Source organism: Sus scrofa, chromosome 6 (genome assembly GCF_054392235.1).
Source record: "Sus scrofa isolate SSC_HxYL_T2T_F1_AM1 chromosome 6, Sscrofa_HxYL_maternal_Yorkshire_Landrace_v2.0, whole genome shotgun sequence".
NCBI classification, from domain to species: Eukaryota; Metazoa; Chordata; class Mammalia; order Artiodactyla; family Suidae; genus Sus; species Sus scrofa.
This window is the reverse complement of record NC_139388.1, coordinates 130,423,591-130,446,255: the sequence shown is the minus strand read 5'-3', so window position 1 is coordinate 130,446,255 and position 22,665 is coordinate 130,423,591. Positions and strand designations below refer to the sequence as shown.

Below are 22,665 nucleotides of genomic sequence, written 5' to 3'. Positions count from 1 at the left end.
ATGCCTTGGCTGCAGCCTTAAAAAAAAAAAAAAATGAAAAAAAAAAAAAAATAAACCAATTAGAAAACATGAATGATTTTAGTATGAAACATAAATTTACAATCTTTCTGCATATCTATATGAATATAGTCTTCAAAATTTTGCTCCACATAATTTTTCCTTCATAATTATGAAGTGATATTTGCAGCTATTATCACTGTTTTGTTTTTTTTTTTTTTTTTTTTTTGAATAGGAAACTGAGGTGAGACTAATATATGTTCCCAAAGATATATGGGTACACAGGGTCAGAGAAAAGACAAAATTCAAATTTTAATATATATCTAAAGAATCAGTGCAACTGAATTAAAAGTACTTTTTTCTTAAGCTTAAGTGTATACAATTCATTACTAAAGTAAGTTCAGAGAAAGGGAAAATCAAGAGATAATGACCACAACATTATTTATGCTTTATCTCTAAAACCTCAGAAAAAAAAAAAAAAAAAAAAAAACACATAAAAAAGGATTTGCTTTTTAGGATGCATGCACTATTTCTATTTATCCTTTATCTCATAACAAAAATTACAAAATGGTAGAGAAATAGTTCAATACTTGCATGAGTAATAATAACTCCAAAGACAATCAAATGCTTGGCCTCTAAACTTGTGAGTGAATTAAAGTTACACAATCAAATATCATGATTTACAATTTTCTATTTAAATTCTGAACCCGCAATGACAGAGGCTGTCTTGACTACAGCCCAGAGGCCTTTATCTAAACTCTGACTCATGTCAAACATAGAGACTTAATAACTTAAGTGAAATTTCTAAAACATTTCAAAAAAATATTTCATTATTTTAAATAAATATTATAATACATTGTTTTTACTTGTGATACAGTAAAACAAAGATGGAGAAGATAATATGCTGAATCACAATGCTAAGAATTGCTATTTGATAGGAAGGTAAAAAAATGCTATCCCCAAAAAATACACTATCTGAGATTTTCCTCAAAATAATCTAGTAGAGGGTAGGGAACAGAGAGGAGAGAATAACTGATGTTAGAGATGAAACAAAACAGACTGAGTTGGCAAGCGCTGAAGACAGGTACATTACAGGTAAGCTTTCACTATACTGTTTCCTTTAGTGTTTAAATTTTAGCATAATTAAATATGTATACAACTATCAATCTCAATAAATGCTGAATATTGCTTCTTGAAATTCAAATACCACTAGGAATTCAAAATAAAATTTTTTTAAAAAAGATCTCTTATAACAGTTGTTCTACGGGGTAACACACTCCTATGTATATCAAGGCTTGAAAAGAGTCATCTCGTATCCCATAAGCGATAAAGGGTGCATAAAATATTAGGTTAAATTTGAGAACACATTTCCCCATAAAAATAAATAAGTAAAAAATTAGTAGATCCATCTACCTTATTAGGACTTACTAAAATTCCAAACCCAGCAATGCTTTGGGTCAACAGAGTGTTCTATTTTCCCTGCTAACCTTATATATATATAAACAGCCACAATAAAGTTTGTAGTCTTTCTAGAGGATTTAAAACCACCTTCCAAAAATCTACACATATACACATAATTGTCAGCAGCTTAAAGTTTAAAAGAAGAGTTAGGAAAATAAGATGACCGTGCAACTCTAAGCTTTAAAGGACCCAAGGGCTTTTCAAGGCTACAATTAAATGTGGCTTGTTGTAGACTGACTGATAGAGGGGATCTGAATTATTCCCAAGCTGACACTACATTAAACCATTTTTCATTAGAATTCCTTTTTCCAGACAGAGCAATATAAGCTCTGCTGCCAGGTAAATGTCCTGGGAGAGACTGTCCTATCACGTAACAGATCAAGAAGTAAATTTTCATTTCACAGAGGAGTCCTTGGAGGAATATTTTAATTTTACTTCTGAAAATACACATAGTATATCCTCTTCCTTTCTAAAAATTTCTTTCTCTCTCTCTCTCACACACACACAGAGTCTATAATCAGGCTCTAATTTAAAATTACCCAGCTGAAGAGGAGTAATGAATAATAATGCACCTCATCATCTGCCTGCCGTAATCGGGCAACTGCATAACGTCTCACTGTTGGATTGGTGTAATGGGATGATAATAGCTCCAAGGAATCCTCTACATCCATTGGCTTCCATTTTCCCAGAAGTTCCAATGCCTGTTTGGCCTCCTGAGGTAGATCCCAATTAACGCATTTCAAGAACTTTGTCAAAGCCTAAAATAAGAAAAGAATTAAAAATTTGAAACAATATCTTATTCTGAAATAGGGAAGGTCAGGGGTGACTAGCCAGAGTTCAACCTGGTCCTGATGACAGTCACAAAGTCAATAACATACTCCTTGTATAAACATTAAACAAAGTTATACATGCAATCTTAGAAAAATACTGCAGATCAGGAAAAAAAAAAATGTTTCCTGTAAACTTACATTTTTTTCAAGTCAAACCACTACAGAGTACCATGAATTTCTAAATTTTCTTCAGTTCTTCCTTTCATTTTCGTCATTTTAAAATACCGCAGGAAACAGTTGAGGTGTGCCTCACAAACTCTGAGATGCCTTAAAGAAAACCTTTATTTTAATCAGCATGTGAGACATAAAATATTGCAGCTGATGAATGAAAGAGTCCAAAGCCAAGAAGGGTAGAACTCCACTAACTCCACTCTTGAAATACCTACCTGGTCACTGGTTTTCCTAGATACTCATATGAGAGTCACTGGTTTTCCTAGATACTCATATATGAGGACTCAAACTAAGGTGAATATATGTGTGTTTCTTACTCAAAGAAGTAATTACTGAAAATGACAATAATAATTTAAAAAAAAACCTCCACAGAAACAAACATAAAAATAGATAAACACAGAAAGGCTAGCAAATATTCTATGATTCAGTTGGTTGTCTGCAGAACCTTTCCAGAGCCTCACTTCTTTAGACAGGTAGTCTTCTTTAGACAAACAATCTTCATAAGACTGTCAGAGAAGTAAACTACCTTGGTGGCATACATAATAAATGCTCTTTAAAGTACAGTGTATGCCTGTTTTCCATAATAAAGCAGTCCCTATTGTCAGATCTCCCTACTGGCAACACTCCTCTGGCTATTTTCTTCTTTCTCCCCTCTATAAATTTATCATGAACAAAGATAACTTCAAATTTTTAAATTCCTACTCTGCCCGACACAAAAATCTTTTCATTAGTAATCAAGTTCTCAAGAAAATACTCACCTGGACAACAAAACACAATACTTGTTAGTAAGATATAAAATAAATCTTCATTTCCATCTGTAATTTACTCTTGATTTGACTAAATTAAGGGAAAAGGCACTATGGAGATTATCTAGTCCAGTGTTCAAATTTGTACATAACCTCAATGAAGTAGCTTGCCCATCTCCTCAAAATGGTGGATAAGCTAGACCTAGAACCCACATCCATTGACTCTCAGCTCATACTTGTTCCACCATATGGCTCCTCATTACCATTAAGGCACTACCATCTCCTAATTGACTATGCTATGCCCCTTGGAGCTATTACTCTACCAATACTTACCTCCTAAATCCATTCCCAATTCCTGTCAATTATTTTCTGGCACTATTTCCTGTCATTCCCCTCAGACTGATTCCCACTATACCACACATCTAGAATTTGGCACAGCCTTCTAGCTGAAAGCCTTAATCCCTCTTTCTTTTCTAATCATTTCACAAACTGTCAGATGCCCAAGTGAGAAGTGATTTTAATGGCACAACCTCCCATTGTTGGCAGAAATTTAATTTATAACATCTTTGCCAAAAAAGAAATCCAGTATTTACGTAAGTAATTCCAATGACTAATTTCCAAAGTATCCATTGTATTTATAGACAGTAAAGCCATTTTTGTTGTTTTTAAACTATAATGAACGAAAAGATTAAAGTTCCTTCATGTAATTTCTGCCCGTTGGTCAGTTTAACTGTCTGGAAAGAATGAGAGTAAATTTAAACCCCTACCACGTGGATAGTCTTTCCAATGTGTGAAGATAACTCCAATATTATTTAAATATGATTTCCGCTAGATAATAAGGTCAGTCTAGTTTATAAAAGACAAATATGAAAAGCAAACAAAAAACCTTGGTTTCTTTCTCAAAACATTCCTTGATACCTCTCACCATAATCCAAACCTCTAATTCACATTAAACTCTCATTGCCCCCATGCTTCAAAAAAGTTAACCTATTTTATACATGACTAACTCCTGTCTACAAGAAGTTCCTTCCTTATGCTCTTCACCCAAACAGCAGTGTCATCTTCTTTACGGCCACCTTGTCAAAATCTCAACTTTTCCAAGAAGTTTTCAGCAACTTTCAGCTCTTTCTTTAGCAGTTGCCTCAATTTTACTACCTTCACTTAAATGAGGCTGTCCTAACTACCAAATGCTTTTCTGGGCATTCTTACCTCTACCACTGGAGTCTGCATTCCACAAGGACAGCTAACCATTTCTTCCACACCTCTGGCACTCCATTTAGAACCATGTTCGCTCTCCAGATAAGAACACAGACTGCTCTTCTAACTTATTCTATGCATTTATTTTTCACTTCTACAATGTAAATCTAGATTAGATATGGAAACAAAGCAATACTTCTTAAATAACTACAGTGAAAGCTTTTCCAATGCACAGTACAGTAGCAGACTTAATAGAAATGTGCAGGTTACGTACTCATTATAAGCAAATTTGGTAGCATGCTTATGTATTCAAATCAATAACTGAAACAATCTTCCAGATTCTCAGATTTATAGATCTACTAGGAAAATTTATGGAGTACACTGCTGCAATGAAACTTAAGGCACTGTACAAAATTTCACCATTTTATAATGTTAAATGTTACAAATGTAAACAAGGAGATAGTAGAATGAAGGGGGAAACAAGGAGAAGAGGAATGAGAAAGGAAGCATAAGAATTTGAAAACAGCAATAATAATGAAGACATTTAATCTCAGGTCCTTTAAAGATGCTTTATAGATCTGTGTAAAATAAAGGTAAAGATTCAAACATATTTTATCCCTAGAGCTTCCACAGGTAACTGGAGAGTAGAGGCTTTAGAAAGGGAAAGTGTGTTTGGGTTCAAATCCCAATTTCTGGCTCCAACAATTATTCTTGAGTCACATGGAGCATATTATGTAACTTTTAAGTGATCTATTTTATAAGGTTGTGGTAAAGATTTAGTAAGTTAATGAATGTAAATTTTAAAACTGTGTGCATATATAGATATACAGTATGTATATATTTAATATATACACATATACATATGTACAAAGTACTTGATATATGTAAATTATTTCAATATCTGATACTACTGTTATTTTATTTTTTTTGTTGAGTCCAGCATCAAATGTTAACATTATTGCATGCATTACCATGTTTTATATTAATAGCAATAAATATATTGTTAACCTCCTTTATGATATTATAATCACCTCATTGTTATTTCCTACTTTTAGAATCATGATCACATTTCAGAGCTGAAGACACTGTATTTATCATATGTATTTCTAATGTAATTAATTAATTAATTAATTAATTAAATTTTTGCTTTTTTTTAGAGCTGCACCTGGGGCACGTGGAAGTTCCCAGGCTGGGGTCAAATCAGAGCCATAGCTGCTGGCCTACACCACAGCCACAGCAATGCCAGATCCAAGCCAAGTCTGAGACCTACACCACAGCTCACGGCAACATAGGATCCTCAACCCACTGAGCAAGGCAGGGATTCAATCCGCATCCTCATAGGTCCTGGTCAGGTTTGCTATTGATGAGCCATGACAGCAACTCCCATATTTCTAATTTTAACTTCAACCAACTTAATTATTAGAAATTTCTACTTTGTTGCTAATGGAAAACCTGTCCCTCTACTCAAGACACTCCTGACACCAAATATGTGGGTTTTCCACAAAAACCAATTCCCTAAGTCTCTGCAGACACTAAATGTCCTATAATTTAACTGAATTCTGACACTCAGTGCAGACTGCTGAGGTTAAGGAATGAGTTTCACAAGACTGCTTCCCATTTCAGATGTCAATGGCAAACACTGGGTCCTCAGGTACCCATAATACTTTGGTTCAACTTGGCTACCTACCAGAGGTTCCCAGGACCCTTCCTTAGGCTCAATAATTTGCTATAATAATTCAATTCAGAGAAATAGTTTACTTATTATTGCTGGCTTATTATAAAATATATAAATGAATAACCAGGGGAAGAGGGACATTAAGAGAGGTGTGAGAGGGTCCCAAGCATAGGAGCTTCTGTTCCCCATAGTTAGGAATGCACTACCTTCCTGGCATGTGGATGCATTCACCAACCAAGAAGCTCTATGAACTCCAATGTTATAGGTTTATAGAGATTCCATTATGAAGGCATGTTTTAATAAATCATTACCTATTCTTGGATTATCAATTCAATCCCCAAACCCCTCTCTCATCTCACTCGCCCCTCCCCAAAGGTCGGTAGTGGGGCTGAAAATTTCCAACCCTCTAATGAGAGATTTGGTTCTGGTAATCAGCTCCAACCTCCATCAGCATAAATACAGGTGTAGTTGAAAGAGACTTATGAAAAACAAAAGATTCTCCTCCCATCCCTACCACTCATGAAATTCCTATGGTTTTAGAAACTCTGTGCCAGGAACCAGATATGAAGACCAAATATATTATTTCCTACTATATCCTCATATCACAGCTATTCTCCTAATATGTTTAATTCAAAACATTCAAAAGTGAAAATATCTCCTCACTTTGCTCCTCTCAACCTGTCATATTTCCTTATTTCAGGCACTCAGGCCTAATTATCTGGGAATTGCCTCCAAGTCACTTTGTATATTATCCTCTCCTTCCTTTGCCCTCCAATACAGCTCTCAAAATCCATGCATGAACTTCAGAATTATGTCTCTTTTTTTCATTCTCAGCTCTACTCCAATCCGCCTGGTTCAACTCTCTTAATACATCACTCGTTAAAATACTTTCTCTTGCATTAGTGGTTTCCTACTGCCAGTGAGATTCACCTCTAAACCACAGAATTCAAAGCTCATTAAAACTTGACTCCATCTCTTCTATTTAAAGAACATTCGGAGTTCCCGTCATAGCTCAGCGGAAATGAATCTGACTAGTATCCACGAGGATGCAGGTTTGATCCCTGGCCTTAATCAATTGGTTAAGGATCCATCATTGCCGTGAGCTATGGTGTAGGTTACAGATGTGGCTCAGATCCTGTGTTGCTGTGGCTGTGGTGTAGGCCAGCAGCTGTAGTTCTGATTTGACCCCTAGCCTGGGAACTTCCATATGCCACAGGTGTGGCCGTAAAAAGACAAAAAAAATTTTTAAAAATTAAAAATAAGGAACATTCATACAAACTATTCTTTCTCCTGAACCTAACACTTTGCCTTACTAATGCTTTTCTTTTCCATGAAAAATGATCATCAAACAAAAATGACCATCAAAGTTTATTCAAACTTTAAGCCCAATCTTAGCTCTGCAAAACCTCACACAAATCCCAGCACACTGATCTTGCTCTCCTTCACATCTCTATTATAGCCGTTACCTAACTGCTTACTGGTAAAACAGTGATCCTTTACAATCATGACTCTAGAAAGAGTAATATTGTTTTTTCGTTCCCGAAGCATAATTGAAAGGCACTAATGCAATGGTTATTTTTATTTTGTGGCTGCACCTGCTGCACGCAGAAGTTCCCAGGCCAGGCATCGAACTCATACCACAGCAGTGACAACACCAGATCCTTAACCCATGGATCCATGAGGAAACTCCATTTTAAATAAACATTTTATGAGAAGAAAGATCACTTCACATGTAAAAGCTGAATTTAAAAAGTTACAATATTCACATTCGGGGTTCCACAAAAATTAGTCTCTTCCTACATGCTATGGACAACAAATTTTAAAATACTTCATAAATTTAACTGATTTTGTTAGATAAACTTATTACTATGAATTTTTCATGTACATTAAGTCTAGACAAGAGGCTTTTTATCCAAAATACTTAAGACAGGTCATTTAAAACAAAATAAGTAGAAAGACCAAATGTAATTAAAAAATAAATCAAAGGTATAACTTTGTAAGAACCAATTTCCACCAATTTGCTTTCTAAGCATTGCTTTCTCTTCAGGAAATCTTTTCGGCCTTAGGGCTCAAACGTCAAATAACCTAAATCACAGTTCCCAAGAAACTGGTCCTGAATAACTTTATTTTATAAATAATTTAAAGGGCAAGGGTACGAGAGTATTTATTTTGTACAAAACCCATTTTGAGTTGTTCTAAAGATACAAATGTGGCTATGTGAATAATTCCTTCGGTCATTTCAAGAACAATATATATCTGGTTTACTGAAAAGCACTTCCTCAACATTAAAAAATATCCTTCACTCTACTCAGTGATCATAACAATCCTATAATTTCTGAGAATTGAAGTTTCATCACCTACCTTTCAAAACCTTGAAATCAACTAGTTAAATGAAACTTGTCACAAACTTTATATCACAAGCATTTTATTTTTTTTCTGCACATATCTAGAAGTAACTGAATTTCAGCAGGAAGTGACTACTTGCTTAAACAAACAATTTTTCTTGGAAGCCTTTCTATCTAAGTGAGCTGTACTCTGTAAATTTATTCTACACTTCTTGAACCTATACATTCTAACAGGTTTAATTCAATATCTTGCTATGTATTTTTAGACAACACTGCTGCATTCAAGGTGCAATTTTTGCGACTAAGGTTATTCTTCATTTAACAGAGTATCATGATACTAACTCAATCTTTTTATAAAACACAAAAATGACAGACCTATGCTTCTGCTGATGAATATTTCCTTTTTCTGCAGTGATAAAGAGAATAACACCCAAAAGCAATAGCAAATTTAAAATTCCTCTCTCATTCTTGTTGTAGATATAAAAGAGAATGAATGTGATTCATTTACAAAGAATTTCCCAAGGCATCAATAAAAGATAAAGAGGAAAAGCTGAAGAGTTAAAATGAGCTATAACTGGATTTTTATCTTTACTTTAGAAACTAAAGGAAATACAATTATTTCAGAAAAAATGTTATTAACAAAGTAGCTAAAGACAACCTCGTGAGATAGCATACTCATTCATTCTCACATAATTATAGAACAGGTTTCAGACAGATATTAATTTCCCTATACTTCTCTGGCCCACAAAGCATTTCAGAATTCTTACTAAGGCATGCATAGTGCTGCAAATATTTTCTGTACAATCCTCTTTTCTATGATTTCACTTACTACCTTCTCTTCTAACTCATAAATGTGAGCCTATCAAGTGGCAGCTTTGATTCTGCATTGGTTCCACAACCTAAGTCTCAGGTTTTCCCCAGCTGTAGAACATTAACATTAATATCTACATTTTGGGGTTGTTGTGGGATTTCAAAGAGCCCTGGCACATAGTGGTTGTTTAATAAAGGCTGGTTATTGTTGTAATACCTTAACAGTCTTTGAACCTAACTCTAAGAAGTTATTATTTTATGAACTAGAAGAATTTACTATCATCTAATCAATTCATTAAATATGAAGAAACTAAAGCAGTCAAAAAATTTCTTAGTGAAAATAAACAGAAATAAATAGTAAGATTCAAAACTAAGTCTCCAGACTCAAGTCTAGTACTCAAGTCTAGAAAATCCCAATTTTCTTTCTCAAGAAACTTTACCTAATCCATGGTTTCATTATGGAAAGCAACTGTCTAGTTCTGACCTAGCCTCTATCCTGTGTGTCAAGCTGGTTGCCATTCCATCAACTCAATCTATCATTTCAAATTACATTTCTCCTATGTTCTCTCTAGCCACATCTCCTCCAGAATTCTATAGTTCTTTTAATAACATAAATCTTTTGCTAGCCACACAGGCTCAAAGAAGTAAGAAGAATGAAGATACAAGTGAATTACCATTTACTCTGCACCAGTTATGCACTAAGTTCTCAACAAAGTTTACTCATCTGTGTTATCTCACTTGTGAAAGAGGCTTGTCATAATTGGAAAAATGAGGAAACAAAGCCTCTCTGATTCAACCCATTCAGACATTATCTATGCATGTGTCTTTATAAGTACATCTTTGTCATTTTTTTAAGAACGGAGTAATATATATTGCTCTATAACTTTCTTCAATTTTACAATAAGTCTGTATTCCTACAGCAATTTTGCTTCATTTTTCTCATTAGCAACAAAGTTTGTAGATAGATTTGATATTTGAAAATAGTCAAGAAACTCACTTTTTCTTGATTAGTAAGATAATATCTAAACTTCCATACAAGATCTTGTTCTTCATATGTAAGTTGCTTGGTTGGTGGATAACTCACAATAATCTACAACAAAGAAAAAAAAAGAACTATTTTGTTAAATAAAAAAAAAAATGTCCCATATATTTCCATTCCATTGAAAAATTTTCATTCATTTAAATATACCTATAATCGAACTATTATAGAAGCAAGGAGAATGGACATGCAGCCAAATAAGACTTAAATGTGCTACACTTAATCAGTTCAAAAAGGGGAGAAAATGATAAAAAAAAAAAAGTCACATTCCACATTTATAAAAGTATGTAATTACACAGCTAATTTACTTCAATCCAAAACACAACAAACCTAAATAACAAAAGCCAGGCCCCTTGCCCCCCCTATTTACTGGGTGTAAACAGGTTTAAGGAAGTATTGTACAACACAGGGGATAAAGCCAATATTTTGTAATAGCTATAAATGTAAAGTAACCTCTAAGGACTAAAATTTTTTTTTGGGGGGTGGGGTCTTTTTGCCATTTCTAGGACCACTCCCGCGGCATATGGAGGTTCCCAGGCTAGGGGTCGAATTGGACCTGTAGCCACCAGCCTACGCCAGAGCCACAGCAACGAGGGATCCAAGCCATGTCTGCAACCTATACCACAGCTCCCGGCAATGCTGGATCCTTAACCCACTAAGCAAGGCCAGGGATCAAACCCGCAACCTCATGGTTCCTATTCGGATTCGTTAAGTCCCACTGAGCCATGACGTGAACTCCAAAGGACTAAAATTTTTTAAGTGAGAAAAAGAAAACCCAGTTGCCCTCCCCCCCCCCCCAAAAAAAAAGGACAACAACAACAAATAAAAAACTTTTTTCTTGTTAAGTTGAAACACATAATAAGGTCTCTCTCAGGTAATGTACTTTAGGGACAGTTTTTAGAAGTATTGAGAAAGCATTAAGAAAGCATATACTATTTGTAACTCCGTCTCTAAGGCTCACGTATTTACTAAAAGCCCCAAAAGGATGTAAAACTATAGTAACATGAAATTGCTGAAATTACATAGGGTTCATTAACCTGGAAAAAGCATGCACCTGAATCACTTTTAAGTGATGTGCTATCACATCAGTTGCAACCAAAATAGGCACTTAACTATTTTTATGTTAATATTTTATAAATTCTCTTACATTCAGTTGATCTCTCGTGGCAGCATTAGGTTTGAGATCATGGTCAGAAGGTCCACTTCTTAAACTCCGAGCAAGTTTGTGGTGTTTGCTCTCAACTAAATTCTCCTATAAATCATTTAAAAATATTAACCAACAATGTAAATTTCACCAACAGGCAGTGTCAATAACTACTTAGAAAAGTAAATAGTTACTTATTTACTATTTTATAATATTTAAATTATGATATTTTATATTTTTATATTTTATAATTTATAAAAGTTTATGACATTTAATTTTATTCTTATTATAACTATAGTTTCCTATAGTTGCATCTTTCAAAAGCAGATCACCATGTGAAGATAAGGAAAGTAAGCAGGCATGCCTTATGCTTCACCAGTGCACATGTACATGCCACTCCAGCTTCTTGTTTTAATTCTCCACTGTATTCAAGGTTTTTATATCCTCAACCCACTCAAATGTCACCTCCACTACAAAATCTCCCTTGGAAACCTAGACTAAAGCATTCCTTCTTGCTATGAGCTACTTGTGACTTTGTGATATCATTGTACTATCACCTTAGAGTTTAATTGCCAGTAGTAGTTGAGGGTGGAACAATGAGCAAAATGCATTTGGCAATGGCTGTTTTGGCTATGGCCAAAGTCATTCATTTTGAATATACTGTCTTTGCTTAAGAGACTTTATTTTATTCATTTTTGCATGTGTGAATTGTCCATTCATGTTTTTTCCCTAATTTTCAATTGGCTTTTTGGTCCTTTGTTCTTCAGTTTTTAAGAGTTCTTTACATATTAGATATTCAGCCTTTTGTCTGCGATGTATGTCACAAATAGTTTCTCATAGTTTGCCAACTGTCTTTTGACTGTAACTGTTTTTGCCATGCTATTCTTTATATCATAGCCAAATTTATCACTCATTTCTTTTATTGACTCTGGATTCTGACTTAGCATAAAGTCTTTCTCTACACTGAGAAAAAATTACTAGTAAAGTTTCATTTTATAATATTTAAATCCATGATTCATTTGGAGTTTTACTTTATGTACAGTGTGAGGTATGGATTTGATTTAATGTTATCTTTTTCCAAATGGCTAATCAGTTCTCCAACACTATGTTCCAGTGATGAAAACACCACCATTATCAATTTCCATATGTACTTGCCCTATTTCTGGGCTTTTTAATTGGTTCTACCAGTCTGTTTATGTAAGTACATGTACAGGTGCTATACTTATAAAGTCTGTTTATTGTATGATATAGTAATATACTAGGTTGGTGGCACTCAATGTTTCTTTGTTAAAATATATTCCTCTATTTAGTTAGTACTAATGGCTACAAACTAAAATTTTTTGGCATAGGGGATGAGGAGGGTAGTTTGCTTCTTTTAAAAATTTTGTTTTGTTTTGTGCTTGCTTGTATTTACAACTAAAAAAAATTAACAGAGGTCCTAGATCTTTGTTTTTGTTTTGTTTTGTTTTATGGCCACACCCAGGGTATACGGAAATTCCTGGGCCAGGAACTGAATCCAAGCCACACCTGTGACCTACGCAGCAGCTGCAGCAATGCCATACCCTTTAACGCACTGTGCCAGACCAGGGATCGAATCCAAACCTCTGCAGTGACCCAAGCCACTGTAGTCATATTCTTAAGCCACTGCACCATGCCAGGAACTACTGGTCTTTGTTTTTTTTTAATTACAGCATCTATAATGTTAAACCTATAATTACTGCTGAACATTTCCTTCAGTAAAAAAAATACACTAAATATACAGATATCTCATTTATCTAACATTTTGGTAGGAGTTACACAAAAGTCATATGGTTCTAATATGACAAAATTTGTATACTCTTAACCATTTAGAAGATAAACATACAGTACACCCACTCATGTGTTTCAAATATCCAGAATGTAAAAAGTAATTTGATTATGTAATAAATTCAGTGTCAATTTTAGATCTATTATTTATATTTTGTTATACTACACATAGGGGCTGTGACGGTACTTAGGAGTTTGTTTCTAAAGGATCCCCAAGTTACCTTTTTATTCTAACTTTTTATTCTCTTTTTTCCCCTATTTTGTTCTTTGATATTAGCCCATCAGCCATTACTTCCTGCACCTGTATTTACCTCAGTCATCATGTTTCCATCTTCCAATGTACTACTTTTAATCTACTTTGTTCTGATTAGGAGAGTAATCTAAGTAGAAATGTATAAAGAATAAAATGGTTCAGAGTGATGTAAACGAGCTGTGTGAATATTTATTGTGCTGTTTCAAGGATTTTTTTGTCTGGAACTTTCTAAATCTAAAGTCACCTAATTAAACCTCTGCTGCAAAGTAAGAATTACTCCTGTTTCTTATTTCCAAGAGAGCTATCATCTCAAAAATTCAATAGGCAGGCATCTCAAAATTATCTAAGACATTATAATCCAAATTGGATAGTTCTAGTAGCTATAACAATCTTCCCTATTTTTCAATAAAATCAGACTCCCTAAAATTTTCATCCATTAATTCTAGTGTTACCTCCTGGTATAAATAAATTCTCCTTCTGTATGATGACAACCTTTCAAATACTCGTTTCCCTAAGTCCTAACTTCAAGACTACATTCCATAGCTCTTTCAATAATTCAAATAAAATGGGTCCCCAATACTATACTATCCTGATATTTTAAAGAGTTCGTATTTCTTGCAAAGATTCCATCTGAACCTTATTCTACATAGCTGAAATGAATTTATGAATCACTCTTAAATAACCAAGGTAGTTACAGATACACTTTTTAAAAAGAAAGTGTATGATGTGGCTCTAAGTCATAATCATTCTGGAGAAAACACTTTGATAAGAAAACTGACAATGACTCACCATAGACATTTGAGGGTCAGGAACTTTCACTATCTCAAAGCTCGTTAAAATGGGAGATGACTCGTCACCATCCTGGATTACAGCATAACAAGTTAAAAATTAATAAATGAAGTTTAACCAAATTTTAAGAAACAATTCATGATAATGTGAACTCTAATGTATTTTAATTCTCTTTAATGAACATTGTTCCTCCCTTTAAAAAATTATCTTTTTTCAACGATATTTTAAAATGCATATGCATTTTTTACTTTTAGTTAGTGATAAATATGTTGAAAAAACAAAATCTGATAATAAAAAAATCTGTAGTATGGTTTTGAGAGATATGAGGCCTGGAAATTAGTAGTTTTTGTCTGTTTGTTTTTTAATTTTGTTTACAATGACAAGGTCAAAGTAATATGCGCTAATTTCCAAACTTAAAACAAGAAACCACAGAATATAATTAAAATATGACACAATGGATGTATTGCATCATTTGCAAAAACTACTAAGTGGATTTTGCTAATTTTTCAAATTATCACAATTGTGTTCCACTCAGAAAAGCAGAATTTTCAATAAGTGGTTAATATTACTCAAAGTTACACAGGGCTAGAAACTCAGCAGCATTGCTTCTCAGAGGGCACTTACTTAATGCAATTCTGAATTAGAAACATCAATCCATCACTTAAGAAATAAAGCTGTCTTATTTTGTTGATATTATCATTTTTTGAAGAATTTTGGCTTTTATTTTTATCCAATTCGGCCAAGAAAGGTGATTCAGCATAATAAATGTCACTGCATAAATCCTGGAAAAGGCTAAACTAATTAAGGTCAAAATTCATTTCCTCACAGTTGTACACCTAACATCAAGTTTCTCTGTCAATTTCCAAATGCTAATATATTTTCAATTTTAGATACTTGCAGCAAAATCAGGAGAGACTGAAGGAGGGGAAGTATTGTGACTTTACTTTAGGTTTAGTAACTGAGTCTTAGAGAAAAAGTACAAATTCCCACAGTCATTGTTTAATAGGCTGGTTCTCAGGCACAATACCAGAAAACACATTTATCAGCCCAACAGTGACAAGTAATCTTCACTAAGGCTATCTGTCACGAAAGACAGGTGACAAGAAAGTCTATTTCCATTAGATTCAATACACTGGCCTACCAATCTTTACACTAAGTGGAAATATGACAGGGTAGGTAGACAGGCATTAATTTATGGACAATTTTCAAGAAGTAATTAGAAAGGGCCAAGAACCTTTTCAAAAATACTTCAAATTCTTCTAATTTCTATTCTGTTATTATTTCATCTATTATCAAAACTGTCTTTCAAATGATCCTTCACATCTCCAATGTTTCAAAGTACCATCTCCATTAGCATGTTTTTGTAATATAAAATCTATGGGGGAGGAAATATTGCTTTTAATGAAATTACATATAGTAGAGCTGTAAAATGTGATTTTGTTAAAAGGTACTAGTAACAAAACAATTCACCCACCCACATTTCTTTTCAATACAGTATTTCTAGTGAATTAACAACATTAGTCTATATTCCTATCTTTTTTTCCTCAGAGTATCATTTATAAAATAAAACTTGAAACAAGATAAATTTTCCTAATCTTTTACTTTAGGAATGGGTGCAAACTAGAGGGGAAAAAATATAAACCTTGAAAAGTACCAGAAAAATGATCGCAAATTAACTATATAAATCCTAAACCTCCATTATGAACATATCTTTTAAACAGTAATTTAACAGTTATAAAATATACATATATTTTTAAAAATTATTCTTTTGGGAGTTCCCGTCGTGGTGCAGTGGAACCGAATCTGACTAGGAACCATGAAGGTATGGGTTTGATCCCTGGCCTCGCTCAGTGGGTTAAGGATCCAACATTTCCATGAGCTGTGGTGTTGGTCACAGACGCGGCTCAGATCTGGCATTGCTATGGCTCTGGTGCAGGCTGGCAACAACAGCTCCGATTAGACTCCTAGCCTGGGAATCTCCAAAGGCTGCAGGTGCAGCCCTCAAGAAACAAAAGACCAAAAAAAAAAAAAAAAAAAAAATCACTCTTTGTTAACATATAACACTAATGTGTAAATGTAACTTAAAAGTGTTGCTTCTAATAAACAAATAAACTGCATATAGCTTAGCTATACAGTAGAGGAAATATTACTCCATTATACTGTGTGTTGAAAGTTTGTCCTCATTCACACTGATTCTGATTCACGCTATCCTAATAAGCATTGTCTCGGTACTTCCACAGCAAAAAAAGGTACCTGGTTTATGTGGTTTTGGAACTATGCATACAATTACACTGTTGTAATGAAATGAAGACCCTTCAATAAGCATTTACGACACAGCTATTTTTCAAGGAGCTAAGTAGATATCAAATATATGACAACTTTCTTTTGGTAATGAACAGACCAGAGCAAATTCATTACTGCATATTTGTTTCCACTTAGTCCAGTGATAACATGGCTTGCTTAATTCTGCATATATTATATAAATAAATGAAGTTTATGAAGTCTTTCATAAACATATTTATATTAGGGCCACATATATAATTTTAACACATTATATATTCACACAAAAAACCAAACATACCCTTGACATTCAGTAGCCTACCACTTAAAAAATACGATCCCCTCTTTATTTTTCAAATACTAATTGTTACTGAAGGTATTGCTTTAATGTCTTACTTGCCAATTTACAGAACAATTAATCAAAAAGTTTTTAATCTGTTGCATATTTACTGAATTCTGTAACCCAGAACAGCATTACATGAATGATCGGCTTTTGTAATCTTGTTGTAGCTATATGATTTGATTTGTAGATATATAAACAGCTGTTGCTGACAGCTGTCTGCTGCTATCCTGCAGCCAAATAACTCATCTCGGCAGGAACAACAGTAATTTTTTTTAATATTTCCCCTCCCCTCTACTTTAGAGACCATAAACAGTTTCAAGGAAAATACCTTTTCATAATAAACAATACCATATTCTTTATCATCACACTTGACACATCGAAACTCAACCATCAAGTACATGAAATTAGAACTTCGTTTTTCACTCTAAAAAAAAAAAAAAAAGATTTATATGAAAAATGATTTGAATTCGTCAACATCAGTTTGTATCATTATTCCCAACTCAGTAATACACAGAATCTAGCAAATATAAATTAAAATGTAACAAATTTTATTTCATTATTATAAATGGTTTATACAATACTACTATTTCATTTATCCAGGAGTGTTTACTACTCACTTGTAACTCCCTCCTCAAATTTAATGACATTTTTGGTTTATTCAGTAAGTATGAATTTGACCACGTAAAACTTGAAAGGTTTTTTGTATATATTTGCAAAAGGGTGATCAGTCCTGACTCAAAACAGTTTGAAAAATGACTTTAAAGCCCTATGTATATAATCATAAAGATCTAAGGATGTCACTTAAATTGTTCAGCTTTATGAAGCATATTACATAGTCTATTATGATAATGGTAATAGTCTCCTATCTTTTAAAGAGTACAGATAGAGACAGTGAAAAAAGCTGAACAAAGTATGCTCTAATGTTAGCTTTTCTGTATCTAGGGGTATCTAAGTTGAAGAATAGAAAAATTAAAAAGAAAAAAGTATGCATTTTGATTAAGCTGTTTTTGGAATATGACATTATAAAAATTCAAAAAAGTAATTTTTTCTTTCAGTTTCAGTATATGAGAATGTATTATAAATTTAGAAAAGATGCCCAGGATTCATACCGAATATATATGTTGTTAAACACCACTAATTTGTTTTTTTGTGTATGTGTGTTTTGTTTTTGTTTTTGTTTTGTTTTTATGGTTGCACCCGTGGCATGTCCAAGTTGTCAGGCCAGGGACTGAATAAAGCTGCAGCCACAACCTATGCCACAGTGGCAGCAACACGGGATCCCTTAACCCACTGTGCTGGGCTGGGGATCAAACCCATGCCTCCATAGTGATCTGAGCCAATGCAGTCAGATTCTTAACCCACTGCACCACAGCTGGAACTCCCCTAACCTGTTCTCTAAAAATGAATGCTAGAATTTAACTTTTCCAGGTGTTTGCTATAAATTACAAATGTCTACCTGCTGAAAACTGTTTAGAAACCATAAATTAACTGTGCCATGTGGTGATCACTATAAACTAGGCATTTCACAAAATAGCTATTCCTCTTTCTAAAATTATTAATATATAACTGTTATTTCTACTCTCTAGACATAGAATGTTAGGCCAAACATCTAGTATTTTAGTGCTAACATACAAAAAAAATTTTTATATTCTATCTTTTGTAAAGAGTTCCACTGAAACCATCTTGCAATTAACCATATTCTGGACCAATACACAAGACCAAGAAGCAAACAAATCACTTGAGCCATTAACCTCATTAAGTTTGCAGAGTCCTATATGTACTACAGAAGACAAAGAATCGTAACTGGGGAGAGGAACTGCTAACGATGACTTAAGGTAACTGAAATGAAGAGGCAGCACTGTGTTGACAGATTTACCCAATCAAGTTAAACATAAATTGCCAGGTGGAAGAAAAGACCACGCAAGTGAGAAATCAAGCTTAACATGGGCTTACTTAAATGATATTTAGTACACTTATGACATCCAATTCCTAGTTCATAGTTTAACATAACACTAAAATATAAAAAAGGCAAATATTCCAAGTTTCCTCTTATTAGCAGAGAACTCACAACTAGAGATTATTCTCAATACTCCCACATTTAAGAGATACCTGGCAAAAAATAACTCTTCTTAAAAACTCTTGATTTGGGAGTTCCCTTTGTGGCTCAGCAACAAATCTGACTAGTATCCATGAGGATGCAGGTTTAATCCCTAGCCTCGCTCACTGGCTTAAGGATCCGGTGTTGCCATGAGTTGCTATGTAGGTTGCAGACATGGCTTGGATCTGGCATTGCTGTGGCTATGACATAGGCTAGCAACTACAGCTCCCACTGACCTCTAGCCTGGGAACTTCCACAAGCTGTGGGTGTGGCCCTAAAAAGACAAAAAATAAATAAATAAATAAATAAATAAAAACCTCTTGATTTACAATTCTGGAGAAAATATATTGAAATAAAAAAGAGCAATACAACCCACCTCATTTATCATTTCTATTTCTCTAAAGGTCAGTCTGTCCAGCCAATCTACTTTCACCATGTGACCTTGTCGATGAGCCTTGGTGAGCTGCAAAAAAAAATATATAATGGAGAAAATTTTAAGAAAGATCTCACAGAAAGGAGAATAAAGAATGGTAATGATCATCAACATGATACTGGTGGTACTAACTAAAGCAACAAGACAAGGGAAAGGAAATAAACTGTATACAGATTGGGAAAAAAAGAAATAACACTTTTATTCAAAGGTCACATGATCATTTATGTGGGAAATATTTTAAAGTAGACAAATAAGCTCCTGGAACTAATAAGCAACTATAGCAAGATGGATACAAGGTTCGCATGTAAAAGTAAATCTCTGTCCTATATACCAGGAATAAATAAGTAAAATTTAAAATTAAAAATACATTCACATTAGCACCCCTCAAAAATGAAATTGGTATAATCTAACAAAATATGTATGAGATCTCTATGAGGAAAACTAAAAAACACTGATGAATAAAAAGAAAGAATTAAATAAATGGACAGATATTCCATTAAGGATAAGAAGACGCAATATTGTCAAGATGTCAGTACTTCTCATCTACTTATCTATAGAGTCAATGCAAGCTCAGTCAAAAAAAAAAAAAAAATCCAGCAAGTTACTCTGTAAATATAAAAAAACTGATTCTAAAGCATATATGGAAAGGCAAAAGATCCAAACAGCCAACACAGTACTGAAGAACTAAACTGGAAGATATTCATTACCCAACTTTAAGAATTAATATACAGCTAACATAATCAAGACAGTATGGTATTGGCAAAAGAATAGTTAAACAGATCAATGGAACAGAATAGAAAGTCCAGAAACAGACACATAATTAGAGTCATCTGACTTGTGACAAAGCAGAGCAATAAAATGGAGTAAAGAGCCTTTACAACAAATGTTGCTGAACCAACTGGACATGCACATGAAAACAAATACACACAGACCTTATATTCTTCACAAAAATTAACTCAAAATGAATCACAGACCTAAACATAAATTACAAAACTATAAAACTCCTAAAAGATAACAGGAGAAAAACAAGATGACCATGGATATGGTGACAACTTTTTAGATGCACCAGCAAAGGCACAATCCACAAAAGAAATCTGTTCTGTGAAAGACATCAGACAAATCAAGAATTTTCTAGTCATTTTCACTAGGCTCCAGAATTCATGTTTGCTGCTAATATATATTTCTTCCTATATAGTATATTCCTAGCTTCTCTATTTGAATACTAAAAGATGACCATTTTTCAACCTTACAAATATCAACTAAAGGATGTATGGTCAAGGATGGCAGTACCATAAACGAGTAAAGACATTTTGGAGGACAAGTGTAAATTATCTTAGATACATTGTGCATCATCATTTGCAAACATAAAAAAATGTACATGTCTATCAAAAGTGGAAACTGTTAAGTAAACTATGGTACACACACTATGAAATACTATCATGAAAAAGAAAGAAAAACCAATATACTGTGATAGAAAAGACCATTATGATTCTGTTGAATGAAAAAGCAACTGTGGAATGAAAGGTACCATTTATGCTATGACCATTCTCCTGCACCAGACAATCAGACTGAAAGCAGAATTTCTAGATACTTCTCTGCTTGAATTAGTTCTATGATTTCTATAGCAATTGAGTTCAAAATGTCCCCTAGCCACTTGTACTATTTATCTGATACTATGTAACAAAGCACCCAAAACTTAGTACCTTAAAATAATATTCATTTTTATTATTGTACATTATTCTTAGGGATGTCAAGAAGACATTTCTTGAGGCACAGCTGGATATTTTATTTTCTATTAGTCTAACAGTCTCTCATAAGGCTATTGTCATCTGGTTAGCAGGAGCTAGAATGTCCAAGATAGCTTCATTCACATTGCTAATGCCTTTGTGGGAAAGGGTGGGCTCAGCTGGAAAACTAGGGTAATGTGGCCTCTGTCTTTTCTGAAGGAACTCTCAGTGCTGCTCCCTTTCTACGTAGTCTTTCAACATAGTCACTCCAACAAGGTAGCTGGACTTCTTACATAGTGGCTCATTATTCCCAAAGTGCAAAAACAGAAGCTTTTACAGTGTCCTAAAGTTGAACTCTGGAACAGGCATAACACTGCTTCAGTTGCATAATATTAGTTAAAATGAGTCACAGAGCTAGTGCAGATCCAACACAGAAGGGTGAGTATGGGGAGTTCCCATTGTGGATCAGAGGTTAGCCAACCCAACTAGCATCCCATGAGGACGCAGGTTCAATTCCTGGCCTCGCTCAGTGGGTTAAGGATCCAGCGCTGCCGTGAGCTGTGGTGGTGTAGGTCGCAGACACAGCTCGGATCCTGCATTGCTGTGGCTCTGGCATAGGCCAGCGGCTACAGTTCCAATGGACCCCTAGCCTGGGAACCTCTATATGCCGTGGGTGCGGCCCTAAGACAACAAAAAAGACCAAAAAAAAAAATAATAATACATCTGGTTAGTATTGTTACTAACTTTCAAAAAAAAAAAAAAAAAGAAGGGTGGGTATCAAAAGCTATGTTTCACTGAGGGTCATCTTTGGAGACTAGCTAGCACAGCATTTACTAGACAATCTAAGCAGACAATACAATTGATGGCTCAATTGCAAAGAACAGGGAGAGTGAATCAGAAGATGGCAAAGCCATTTCTTGACTTTAGGCAGAGGTAAAGCACAGCATTAGCTATCACAATCCCTAAATGATTAGGCCCTGCCTTCCTCTCCAAAGTAAGCTCCTGCAACTCTCCAACTGACATGCTACATTCCAGCCAACCATTTTAGTTCTTCAAACCATAAGGCCTTTTACTTTTAAGACTCTAGGCAGATGAAATAATTAAATGGTAAATGAAAAATTTTACTAAAATTTCTATAAAATTTAAGAAACTACAAAGCACTATGCTTGTTTTAAGTAGCTGTTATTAGCCCATAATCCATGTCACTTCATCTCTATAAGTGCTGATGATTATATAGACAGACTTGGCTGGTTTTCACCAATCCAAAGGAGCTTCTAGCTGTCACCACTTTGGTAACATCTAAAGAAAAAGAGGCCCAACAATGAACCTGAGCAATTTATATTTCATTTTGGATATGAAATGTCAGTGACCTAGATCTCTCAAATGAGGAAATCTACATTCTGTCTGTTAAACACCAGGGTAAAACAAGTACAATCTGTTTCAAATTTCTTGTGAAGAAATAATCCTCACTAGGGAACCCATACTGGAAAGCACCTAGGTCAAGACATCAGTAAAAGACTC

General features: G+C 34.2%; 1 protein-coding gene across 1 annotated transcript in view; it reads right to left on the bottom strand.

Annotated features, from left to right (window-relative positions):
• The window catches only part of PIK3C3 (phosphatidylinositol 3-kinase catalytic subunit type 3), a 147,432-nt gene that overhangs the window by 84,211 nt on the left and 40,556 nt on the right, over positions 1-22,665 (bottom strand). The window contains 6 exon segments of the mRNA NM_001012956.2: positions 2,031-2,216; positions 10,230-10,322; positions 11,419-11,523; positions 14,264-14,335; positions 17,215-17,310; positions 19,361-19,447. Coding sequence (NP_001012974.1) covers positions 2,031-2,216; positions 10,230-10,322; positions 11,419-11,523; positions 14,264-14,335; positions 17,215-17,310; positions 19,361-19,447 — 639 coding nt within the window.